The following is a 13,522-nucleotide window of genomic DNA, read 5'->3' as shown; positions in this document are numbered from 1 at the left end:
CTTCAGTGGACAAATCATCCCTGGCAGAGTAACTTTCTTCACAATTGTCCCGAACACCTTCGACATAAGACGTCCGCCTCTGGGCTCTCACCAGACACTGTGCCTGTCACTGCACTGAGATCAACTCTCATCCAAGGGCTCAAGCACCCTCTACCACCAGGCCAGCCTGTCTTTGCCACTTCCCTCGGGCCCCAGCTCTCATCTAGACATCCTCTGCCCCGGTCAGCTCTTGACCCTTGACCCCGGACTGACCCTGCTGCCCCCTCCCCGCCCCCAGGGCGGTACCTGAAGTAGTAGACATCGCTCTTGCCGGCACTGAGCCCAGATTTTCGGATCACTTCCTCCTTCTTCCATCCGGGGGGGAGGGCCGGGCAGTCCATTCTCTTCCCGCTCTCCGGGGCCCGGGATCCCCTGGGCCCCAGCCCCGCGCTCCCCGACGGGAAAGGGACCGGCTCCCGCCGGGGGGCGCCGCCGCCACCGCTGCTGCCGCCGCAGCTGCCGCCGTCGCCGCCAAGGCCGCTGCCGCCACTCGGGGGACGGCCGCGGCCCCGCCCCCGGCCCCGGCCCCGTCCCCGGCCACGGCCCCGGCCCCGGCCACGGCCACAGACGCCGCCGCCCCGGCCCGCCTGCTTCCACCGCCCCCGGCCACGGCCGCCGCCCCGAGCGCCTTCCCTGCGCACGCCGCTCACCGGGGACGGGGCGAGCGCGCTGCCCTGGCCCCCCTGCTCTATGGCGGAGTCGCCGCCAGCGCCGCTGCCGCCCGCCGCGCTCTCCCCCTCCTCCTGCTCCGGGCAGCAGCGGCCTCCCCCCGGGTGCGCGCGCATCCAGCCCCCTCCCCAGCCGGCGCTGCGCTTCTTCCGTAACCGAGCCCTTGGAATCCCGGAGACCCGCCCCGCCCGCAGCGCGGCGCGCGGGGGACGCGCGCAAGCATCATAGAGCGGACGCGCACAGAGCGGCCTTCCCGCCCGGGGCGTGGCCCCGGCCACCGCCTCTTAGGTCCTCCAAGCGCTCTAGGCGGCCATCTTGTCTCCGCCTCCCCGAGAACACGCCCCCGGCCCCGCTGGCTCCTCCTCCGGCTGCGCCCTTCCGGCCCCCGTCTGCACGCGGCTCGCGGATGCCTGCAGGTGGCTCGTACCCTTAGTCGCTTGTGAAGGGGCGTCAGAGATACTGTGGCTGCTAAGCTTCAAATAGGGCTAACCTCCCACTGTGTGATTTTACCGGCACTTCTCAGCTAGTGAACAACGAACAAAATTTATCTCATTTTATATTCACTCGCTCGAGTATTCATTTAACCGGATAATAGATGCCCCTTTTCCCGCATCTCTACACCTAAGCTTGCCAGGCCCCTCCGATGGAAGGAGTGAGTCAAAACGTCGTGTTAGATTAGTGTCACTATTATCCAGAGTCTGGCTTCCGGGCCTTGGGGACGCTGGGTTGATTATCCTCTCAGAACTTTATAAGGCTATTGGAAGGTAAATGACAGCTTGGAACATTTCACTCCAGTACTACGGGGGTTACCCATAAGTTCTTAAAATGACCGGAATCCCTGAATCCATCTAGAATTTACCAAATTTCTTAGGACCTTTTCTTAATTTGGACTTTCTTGACTAATGACCTTTGGCAGACATCAATGGCCTTTGGCTTGGTAAACACTCCCTTATGTTGAAAGACCAGCTTAACACACTGTCACAAGCCTTTAGGAATCTGAGTGGAATTCATTTGGATTTGCCCACTCCATTTAGGAGAAATTTTAAAGAACAATTCCAAATTGATTAATAAAACTGATTTAAATTTTAGAGAAGGACATTTTCTATCTGTTGTTTAGCACTTACGGAAATGTGCTATGGAAATCCAAGGTCATATATTATGAAACATTTGGAAGACAAAAATGTAGAGTACATTTTACCAGATTGGTGATAAACTATCTTCAGTTTTTGTACACATGGGACCTAAAGGTTGAGGGCCAAGTTTAATGTATGGAAAAAAAAAATTGATTACTATAAAAATGAAAAATCAAAATTTATTTGATTTGCCTTTGTAATATATGCAGACACCAACTCATATACACAAATTTGTCTGTCTCTGAGCCTGACTTTAGACTTCTTTTAACGTCCTTGATTTGAGATACATTAAGTTATAGCTTCCTTCAGGAAATCTACCTAGAAGAGAAAGAGGAACCAATAACTCAATCTCAAGGAACACCTACAATTAAGGCTCTGGTAAAGGAGTAAAGAGAAATGAGAGATCAAAGTTTGCATGACAAACACGCTAAGAAGGGCGTTGATTTTCACACCTGATTACAACTAAAGGGTAAACATGAGCCAAATTTTTAGTAGAAATGGTAGTTGAGACAATAGATGGGAAAAGATATACTTTGGGAAATTTTTACCTTTCCCTGCTATGTCAAACAAGGATATAGGACAAATGATATTGTGCATATAAGCACATGTTTAAAGGAATAAATCACTATAAACTTAAGGTAATTACCTTGGCTTCTACTACCAGATACCATTTGCTAAATCCCAGTAGGTACAGTTTAGAGTACCTTCTGTTAAGAAAAATCTTATTGAGACATTTCAAAAGCTTTTTTTGGTCACACTTGAATTTTTCTGCTGTGATACTATAAAGCAAAGTATGAAAAAGAAAAAAAAAAATACCCGCCACTTACTTATTCTCCCACTAAAAGAAGAAAACAATCTAATTAAGGAAACAAATTCTCACGGGACTAGAGACCCTAAAGGTATTGAGAATAGATGCTACTAAATAATTAAGAAATAGATCGCTTTGTTTCCATTAAAATACTGGACAAATAATAAACCTTTTACAATTCTGGGGAAATGTAGTTTATACCACTCCTCAAAAAATAGCAACACTTTCTCAGGCAGTAAAGTTGTAACTAAATTTTTCGATTTTATCTCTCTTACAATAGAAGAGATCTTGCCGGCCTCATCTTATGGAAGAAGTGAAAGACAACAACATGAAAATTATGTATGAAATCTGGTCCATTAAACAAACAATAGAGATTTAACAGCCTCTGATCTCTGCCTCCCAGGTGTAAAAGCAGGTGCTGAAGCACCAACTGTCACACCAGGAAAACTGTCCATTTTTTAAAATATTTCTCTTCTTATTGTTTACCAAGTAAAGCTGAGGGTAAGCCATTAAAGAAAAAGTAGTTTTCAAAAAAAAGGTGTGTGTTTGAATTTTTATTGAGAAAAACAGAACAAATTCAAGAACTATTGGGAGATAATGGCTGTTTTTTGAAATTTATATATTTTATTGACAAATATATAACCTGCATTTAAATTTTTGAATGTGATAAGATACTCAATGAAAGAAGGATTTAAATATTGGAAAACCTTACTTTTTTTTTTTCAAAACAGTATGGTCAGAATTTATCAAGATGTTAAATAGGAGTGAGGGCATAGTGAAAAAACATTTTCCAGCTCCAGTTAGCAGGTTTTATGATTCACTGATTTGGCTCAACTACTGTTCACCTAATTCCCACCTAAAACGAGATGCTGTTGGCATGGCATGTCAGGAGGCCAAATGACACTTTCAAGTATATGCAATATAAATACAAATTTTTCCTTCAAGACCTTCTACTTGGAATGACTACAGAGAATCTTACACCACATAGTTCGAACTAAAAAAAAAAAAAAAGAGTTAATTACTTGAAAGACAAGAGAAAACAAGGAGAGGTAAATTTTGAACCTCCTGAGGGAAATTATTTCAGAAAGTAGTGTCTGATATTTTAAAAATTTTATGCTAGTTGTTACATTAGCTATAGGTAAGTGGCTGGTACTATTAAGCGCTTAGGATTACGGGATGGGAAGACACTTTGGTTTAACTTCTTAAAACAGAAAACAGTATGACCAGTAGAAAGAAAATGATCTTTGAGTTTTAAAGCCCTGCGATACCATTTAACAGGCTACCCAGTGGTTTTTAGCCTTAATTCTGTCTACAAAACACCAGAATGCTAGGACACATGATCTGTGAGAAATACAGCTATGGCTGCTGTTCAGAAAAAGGAGAGGCGTGATAACCGAGTCAATCAGAAAATACATCTTGCCGGGAGACTTCGTGCTGTAAGTGGCTTTTCCAATGTCTCAGTTTACAGCTTTGCCTGCGTAGCTGCTTTCAGACTGCCCTAATGTTTCTGGTTTCTTCACCCTTGAACTTGCTGCTACCTTAAAGTGGAAAATACTCCTGGCTTGCTTCCACCTCCACCCCAACCCAGTACCTTTCTTTGGCTAATTTCTGCTTATCCCTTTGGTCTCGCCCTAGACATCACTTTTTCCAAGGAGCCTTACCTGATCTCTTCCAGCACCTCCATTCCTGTAACCCCGTGGGTTGTGTGTTCTGCAACACACTAAAGTAGGTATTTCCCTATCCATTTATTGTACTTTATTGTAATTAGTTATTAATTGTCTTTCTTCCCCTACCAGCCTAGAAGGCTATATTCTTCATGTCCGCCATTGCATCCCCAGTGCCTCTTGCTGGGCTTGCATGGAACACAGGAGAGGTTATTAGATATCTGATGAATACATCGAATTAATTCATTTTGTAAAAATTGTATACTCTCGAAATAATGAGCAACGCATTTTCTTCTCAGTGGAAGTATATGATCACATTGATTACAAAAAAAAATCATAATATTAACAACTGTTATAGTCTTAGAAAAAGTGGATAGGCTTCTGTGTCCCAAGAGATATTTAACAATAAATTTGACTTAATTAAAAGTGAAACTTAAATTCATTTTACAAACAAATTTATTATAAAATAGTTAGAATGGGTTCTTTAGAGTAGTCTTTTCTACATAAATTGAAAGTAAATTTAAACTATGCTAAAAATTACCACAGGTTAGGGATAAATTAGAAATTAGCAAAGCCGAGAAGAAAACACTCTGAGAAAAACTTTGTAAAAGATTCTAAAATAAACAAAAGACTTTGAATTATATGTGCATGTCTGTAATTTCAGAGACTATTACGGGGAGTCAAATAATTTGAAGCCAAAGGGCAAAAGCTAAATGTGGATAAATATACAAATTTAGGAATCCTTTTTTAAAAGTAGAGTCTCATTTTGTGATTAGATCTTTTATGATATATATGCCACAGAATTTCTGAGGAACTGATGAGTAAACTATCTGACTAGCGGCAATTTGTACCATATTCACTCTGGGATCAGTGATTTGTCTTCTGTGTGTGGAGGGGAAGTCATTCATTAAAATAAATTGATTTAATTTGATGACTATTTAATAATTTTACTTGTTTTTAACCTATAAATTTATTCATTTTTAATTACATAAGAACCATAAGCATAATGAGGTTAAAACAGTTTAATATTTGTACATATTTAAGTAATATATTATTATTAAGTAATAATTTAACTCAATACTGGGCTGGTGATGGAGGGGTGGGGGAGTGGGCCTCAATGATTTGGTTCTTGTAAGAGGAGTATGTATTTTCTCAAGTTTGAGAAAAAGTGCCCTAATTTGCACTTTCATGATCATATACATTCTTCCTATGCAATGAGTTCCTCAGAAATTAATATTCATCTAAACATATTTTGACCCCTTCTTGAAATTCTTTCTTTCCTTGGCTTATGAGACATCATACTCTTCTGATTCTCCTTCTATTACTTTCCAGTTGCCTTTGGGTTTGTATGTTCTTTCTTGGATAGTTTTTCAAATGATGGTGTTCTTCGAGGTTATATCTTCAGGTGTCTTGTCTTATTCTACATGCTCTCCCTTGTCAATGTCACCTACTCATCGGATTTAGCCACAGGAGCTACCCCCTGCTCTCTGATGCCAGTGTGGCTTAGGTGTCACTGGCAAGATCATCCTACAATAGATATCTTATAGCAGTTCTCCAGATTTTGAGGTCTTAAGGAGCCCAAAGCCTGGCACTCCTCTATTGCTCTTGAGTAGTGCATATAATTAATAAATAAGAAAAAGAATAAGAAAGATGATGTCCAAAATAACTCCTTCATCGGCGAGAAAATCTAAGGCCAGAAGACATAACCTAGTATGAGAGCTGAATGGGCTTGACACTGAACCCCAAAATTTAATAGACTAACTTGTCTCATTAGAACTGGACTATATGGGGTCCCTCCCTCAACCCTCACCTCCCAGGGGCTTGGTTTTTACTCTTAGTCTTCATAACATGGCCAGGAATAATCAAGAACAAATGGGCTGGGCAGGCAGCAAAATGCCAAGCAGGAAGAGAAATGAGGAAGGGGCTGAGCTACAAAGATCTTGTTCTTTCTCAAATTCACCATTCACTCTATCTCTTTGGGGAATTGGGCCAAAAGAACAGGAGAGTTTCAGAACAAAAAGAAAACAGAAACATCTCTCTGTTTAAAAACAAGAGTAGAAAAGACACAGTTCCTTCTAATAGTAGTTTCATTTATAAGTGCCGAAAATTGTCCCTTTAAGTGTTATGTTTCAAAACTGTATTTTTTTTTCCTGAGAACTTTGGAAAATAATCAAATGAATTAACCCTAAACTTAGTATAATAATTAGATTGTAAGATCTGAATAGTCTAATAAGATAGAAAAGCGAGATATTGATATAATATTTCTGTAAAGTGAAGCGAGTTTTGGTATTTCTCTAGGGTATGTATTGTAAGGGTTGGGGAGAACACAAGGAAAGTCAGTAATGTGATTGGAAAGAGATATAATTTTGCCTAACCTTGCTTTATCATGGAACAGAGGAGATGAGGAGATGATCTCTGAACGTACTATGAAATATGAACCCCTTCTGACCACCATGAGAATGTGAATTTTCTTTGCCTGAGAAACATCATTTTAGAATATACATGCTATTTAATTGTACGAGATTCACCAGAATGGGGCGGGGGGCGGGGGATTGCAGGTGGAATTTTGCATGTTCCCTGCTGAAACAATTCGATTGTAGGAACAAAAAGATAATCAGAATGTCAAAATTTTATATTCCTTTTACTCATTGGTACTTTGGTGTTGAACTGGTCTCCATAGCCAGAGGCAGATCGAGCCATATGTCATTTTCACCCCCATAGAAGCAGCACGAAGCTCAGACAACTGACCTCTCATCCTTGAACTAACATTATAATATCATGACCAAAATCTTCAGCACAACAGCCTCTCCTTTACTCACTTCCAAATGCTCCTCACTATTATTTTGATCAGTCAACCCTATTCTTAAGTTCTTATGGTACATGCTCACTGTATCCTAATCAGATAAATTCCTTTAACTAATTACATTTCAAATGCTTCATCAAGTTGGCCTAAGGATTTTTACTCGATTTCCTTCTATCTTGTTTCTTCCACTCTTTATATAAGAGACATTTTTTTCCAGAGAATATTTATTAACCCTTTAGCATTTACCCCCAAGTCCCGCAAGACTTGACGGTATTGTACTATTTTCTGCTTTCTGAGTATTGTACTATTTTTTAAACTTCTAAGACATTCTTAAACTGTTTTCTGTCCATGTACACAGAGCTTCAAAACAGTTTTACTCTTTAATATGGGCAGCCTAGGATCTCCAGACATTTGAGGAAAGCCCTTAACGTGGAATAACATAGCAAAAAAAAAAAAAAGTGGAAAAAATAACTTTGGAAGAAACACAACAATGACAAGAACTGAATAAACTTTTCAAAAAATCTAATATGCGCAGAGATTAACATATTTGGAAGATGTTTCAAGATGAAGAAATGATATTAAAAAGGGACAATTAGAGAATAAAAAAGAGCACTTAGATTGTAACTATGATAGAATTTTTTTTTAAAAATCAATAAAAGTATTAGAAAATTAAGAAATCTCCCCCCAAAATAAAAAACCAAAAACTAGGAAGTTCAATATCTGACCAATAATAGTTATAGAAATAAAGAACAGAAAAAGCAAAGAGGAACAGTGATCAAATATAATAATAATAATAACTTAAGAAATTGTCTAGGGCATGAGTCTCCAGATTGTTAGGCCCACTGAAACTTCAACATAATGAAGAAAAACACACATTCATTCGTAGATACAGCATCATGAGATTTCTGAACATTGTAGGTAAAGTAGAAGTCCTAAAAGCTTCCAGAGAGAAGAAAATCCATGTAAGAAGCACTGGCAATAAGAACATCGTTGAACTCAGAAAATTCACGTACAAAGGATGGGCCCTGAGAATACCACTGAGCTTCTCAGCAACACCTAAAGCCACAAGGCAAAGAAACAATGCCTTACATTTTTGAAAAATTGTTTTCAAACTAGAATTCCACAACAATAATTATTTTCAGAACTGCAAGATAGATCTCAAAAAATGAATTTTCCAAAGAGTCTTTTCACAGGAGGCTGCTGAACTATGTGCTCTACTAAAACAAGGGAGCAGAACAAGATTGAGGAAAAAGGGAAATCCAAAAGGGGGCATTTCACATTTCTCTCACGGGAGAGAGGTAAAGAAATGCCCAGGATGACGAGAAAGGAGCTCCTGAGAGCTGTGCAGTAGGCCCAGGGAGCAAAATTTAAGGATGGGGGAAGAGGACAGAGGTTACATAAGGCACATCTCTGAGGGGGAAAAAAAAAGGATTGGTTATCTGTGCTGATGTTTATGCAGAAATTTGTGTTAGAAAGCTCTTGGAAACTGTGGCGGGGAAATCAGTTATAATTACACAGAACACCAAGAAAAAATTTTAAGAGCTAACTTCAGGAAAAACAAAATGAAATATAATCTTGGTCATCATATTGTGATATTGTATAATATCTAGTAATATTTGAGTAATTTAACCAAAAATTAGTAAGATGAAGCAGCTACTAAAGCAGAAATTTGTTGCCCTCTGGGGAATGGGACTGAGGAAGAGAGACGGAACTGGGTACTGCATATTTTCTTTATATACTTCTTAGTATTATTTAACTTTTTGAATCATGGGCATGGATGATGTTGGTAAAATTATGACAATATTTTAAAAACTGTAATGTGACTTCCTTTTGGTATTTTCACCAACCACTTCAAGATATTAAGAAAAATGATCATTTATTATTTTATAATAAAATTGTCATTTTATTAGAAGCCAGTCCTCGTGTTGGATACTTCATATGCATTACACCTAATCATTGCAACACCAGGCAAAGTAAATGTGATCTCTAGTTTATAGATGAGGAAACTAAAGCGTTAACAGATGGTCACTCATCATTTGCAAGTCTAATTGCTTCGTGCAGAGAGTTTACCTAACTGGTAAATAATGAAGCTGGAGTGTAGCTATCTGGTTTTAAAACCTGGACTCTTTCAATTACACATTGTAGTAAAATACAGTTTCACTTCTATTTACATAAAATTTTAATTTTGCACACGCTAATTAATTATTCTCTGCGTGGATTTTATGTATGTGTGGGTCAGTGTTGTCCATTATACTGTCACTCCTTAAACTGATATTTTCAGCATTTAGCTTACTTATCTTCCTAATTTCTAGTGTATAATTTTGAATGACTCATTGTATTGTTTCATCTTTAGCTGATTTGAGTTCCAGACATTGCTCTAGCTCTAACTCTGAACTTAAAAAACTTTTTTAGCACTGAATGATAGTCTTGCACTGTTCACAGTATTCATTTGCAAGTCTAATTGCTTCGTGCAGAGAGAAGAAAGGGGCTAGTCGAGCCAGGTGAGTTGTTTCTAGAAAATCAGAGTTTCTATAGATTCACATACTAAAAAGCCAAATATCATAATGGCAACCTCAGGAAACAGAAAGAACAAAGCTTGCTCTTCATGAGAGTTATGACTTCATTCCTTTCCCTTACTCATCTCCCTCTATTAATCAGGGAATAGTTATTCCAATGTAGGGTTTTCAAGACAGTAGAAATTTATGAAAATATGAATGTCAAAACTTTAATGGAAAATATATTTATTTAAAAGACATCAAACACCAATGTTTACAAACTTTTCTAAATATGTAACTTGTCTGTAGTAATTCTATATGAGGAAGGTACTTTTTGAAACCTAGATAACAATAAAAAAAGGTAGGATTATAAACTGATTATTTTAGCATCTAAACTTCTGTCAGAAAGAAACAGTTTCCCAATTGTATACTTTTTGTACTTTATATTGAAATAATATTTGTACATTTATGATGGATATGCCATTAGTCACAGCAACTTGTAGAACACAATAATTAACTGATCCTGAATGATAAATAAATAGCACTTGAGGACGCCACAAGGAAAAAAAATCCAAACTAAATTACATGAGAGAAATGAAGAAATAATAGATATCTGAAAATATGAAGAGAGAGATTTGTACCTATTTTAGCAAATATATTCTGCAAACTTTTCAAAGTCTGATTACCCAAGAACAATCTATCACAAAGGAAAAAATTTAAGCAATTAGTGAAACCACAAAAAATAATAAATTTTATCATTTTTAAAATAAATAGAAAAGTTGTTTGATAGCCATAGACATAAGGGAGAGTTTTATTTAACATTGGGTTATTGTTTGAGAAAAGCAAAACGAGACTTTTAAAAACTGTGCTCCATGGGAGGTCATTAGCAGTTCCCCAAACGCATAATTTCTTAAAAATCCATGTAGTATGTAGTTTTTGGGTACCTTTAATTTTAAAACAATCTCAAACTTGCAGAAAAACTTTAAGACCATGTTTTCTCCTACTATTTGAAAATAAATTGCTAACATGATGTCCTATAACCGCAAATACTTTAATGTGTAATTCTTACAAACAAGAACATTGTCCTCCATCACAACCACAATACAACCAACAAAATCAAGAAATTAGCATTGTTAGAACCATAATCCTCAAACCCCATTCGAGTCCTGCCAATTCTCCCAACAATGTCGTTTATAGCAAAAGGATGTAGTGCATTTGGCTGTCATGTCTTTTTAGTCTCTTTCAATCGTGAAATAGTTCTTTGGTGTTGTGTCGACTTCCATGATCTTGAAGATTTTCAAGACTACAGGTCACTTATTTGTAGAGTGTCCTCCAATTTGGGTTTGTCTGATGTTGCCTCATAATTAAATTCAGGTAATATGCATCAGTGGCAGGAACATCACAGAAGCGATACTGTGCTCTCATTACATCCTATCAGCTGACACAAGATTTCAATTTCATTGCTGGTGATATTAAGTTTGGTGGTGTCTGGCAAGCTACTCCACTTTGAAGTTATATTTTTTGCCTTTGTAATTTATGCACATTTAAGCATATAGGCTAAAACATTTTTAAACGATAATAAAACACAGTTGAATATGTTTTAAATCAACTTTTAATTCCTCGGAGGCCTTTTACCTCATATTTGCGTGGAGCTGAGGATGTTACTATCTTCCTCAGGTTCTAACTATATAGTTTTAAATGACTCTTCATATCATTTTTTCTTTGGCGGATCTGAATTTTCTGATTCGAGGGTACTTTCAGCTATAAGTCTGAGCTTAAAGAACTTTTAACTCTGAATGATAGCCCCAAAGTGTTCACAGTATTTATTTGCCTGGGAATAAAACATCTGCATTCATTTTTTATTTCTGTATAACAAATTATCACAAATTTAGCATCTTAAAACAATACACATTTATTATCACACAGTTTCCGTAGAGCATGGCTTAGCAGGGGCCTCTGCTCGTGGATGAATTTGCAGTGTTGACTAGGGCCAAGGTCTCAATCTGAGGCTCAGGTCTCTTCCAAGTTCACATGGTCGTTAGCAGTATTCATTCCTTGCAGCTGTAGAATTTATGGCAGCTTATTTTTTCAAAACTGATGAAAGAGCCTCTGGCTTCTGCTTCTGATCACTGGACCCTCTTTCAAAGGGTTCACCGGGTTAAGTCAGGCCCACCAAGGAGAATCTCCCTTTCAATTAACTCAAAGTCAACTAATGAAAGACATCAATTAAGTCTGCAAAACCCCTTTACCTCTGCCATCTGGATTAGCTACTTGAACTTCTATTGCTTCACTGGCTGAGTTTGTTGCTTGGTTCTGACTCAGCTTTTTATTTTTTTCTATTTTAATTTAAAGTTTCACATGTCTGAACACATAAAATTATACAACTAAAAGCAGTGTTACCACATGTGTACACCATTGTGAAATATCAGGTGAGGCTCAGGTATGTCTACTTTATGTGTGCTCACATGGAGCAGAAGTCATGCGACAAGTGAATGTACAGCACGTTGAGCTGCAATATGTTCATATTAAACCATTTTCATACTTATTGTAAGTTTTCGGTGCTTCTTGCCTGCCTTTTTTGGTAAGAAATGAAATTAATTGTTAGATATCATTAGCGATTACACTTAGAGGATTTTTTAAAATATCTTCTCAAGCATCTGGGTCAGTTTAATTGAAGAATATACTCTGTTTACAATGGGCACTGATAAAAAAAATATTATTTGAAGTTGTTTACTTGTATGAATCTGGAATTTCTGGAAACTCTGCAAAACAAACAAGGTATAGAAATGGATACTGAGGTTGATGTAGCAGCAACCACCGTCTACAAAACCTACATGGCAAATCTGTTCTCTAGTTACACTGCACTTGTTGACAAGAATTAAAAAGCTAACCTTATAACATAAATATATGGTCAGAAGTTCCTGCTTTTATTTACAGCAGGGCCAGTGATCAGGGTGGTGTTATGAGTGAGATTTTGATTGATTAAAGAGTCTATTATTTTAAAAATGTTTCAAAGACACAAATGAGTTTGAATAAGATAGTATTGGGAAGGCTGGATATAAAGCTAGTGAATGAATCTAGGAAATTCAGGGACCTAATCAAGTAATAATTTAATTTAATTCTTTCTTTAGGACACTAAGATAGATCCTTTCCTGGCCTCATTGTAAGAGAGAAAATCTTTGTCACTTAGGAGGCATACACCAAGGAATCTATAGGAGTTACGAAGCTGCTATGTAATTTGACCATTTGTATGTCCATCCAGTCTCATAACAGGACTACTGACATCACCTCCTCTAGCTAAGAATTTGTTGTACTCAATCAAGACTCCATGTTCATGCTCTCCTTTAGAGATGTACAATAGCTCATCTTGTGTTACTGAGTAAGCCTTATATCTGAATAAATACATCACCTTTCACCAATATCTGACTATATGCATTTTATCAAAGTCAGTTCTTTCAACTATCAGCTATAGCTTTAATTAGCTGTAGGCTGTATAAAATCCATGACACAATTTTCCAAACACAGCAGATTCCTTGGCATATGCATCCTAAATGACATGGATTTTCTCTCTTGGAATGAGGCCAGGAAAGGACCCAAATCTTAATAACTTAAAGTGTTAGGTTTTCCTGGATGTTCCCCACCCCAATCTCATTGAGGTATAATTAAAGTATACCAAACTACACATATCTAGAGAGTACAGTTTGATACATCTAAACACATGCACATACTATAATCAAAACAATGAACATTTCCACCAGCCTCAAAAGTTTCTTTTGCCTTTTTGTAATTTCTCCCTGCCTTGATCTCCTTCCCTAAATAAACACTGATCTACTTTGTCATTATCTATGAATTAACACTTTCTGGAATTTATATAAATGGTATCATCTAGTATGTGCTCTTTGTTGCCTGGA

The 13,522-nt window shown here is 38.2% G+C and overlaps 1 protein-coding gene across 1 annotated transcript in view; it reads right to left on the bottom strand.

Annotated features, from left to right (window-relative positions):
- MBD2 (methyl-CpG binding domain protein 2) overlaps nt 1-1,048 on the bottom strand; it is a 59,770-nt gene extending 58,722 nt beyond the window's left edge. The window contains exon 1 of the mRNA XM_039841328.1: nt 286-1,048. Within this exon, the coding sequence (XP_039697262.1) occupies nt 286-824 (539 nt within the window). The 5' untranslated portion in view covers nt 825-1,048. The remainder of the gene's footprint in view (nt 1-285) is intronic.
- Nucleotides 1,049-13,522: the final 12,474 nt, after the last annotated feature.

Source organism: Pteropus medius, unplaced genomic scaffold (genome assembly GCF_902729225.1).
Source record: "Pteropus medius unplaced genomic scaffold, Ma_sr-lr_union100, whole genome shotgun sequence".
NCBI classification, from domain to species: Eukaryota; Metazoa; Chordata; class Mammalia; order Chiroptera; family Pteropodidae; genus Pteropus; species Pteropus medius.
This window is presented reverse-complemented; position numbering and strand designations above follow the sequence as displayed.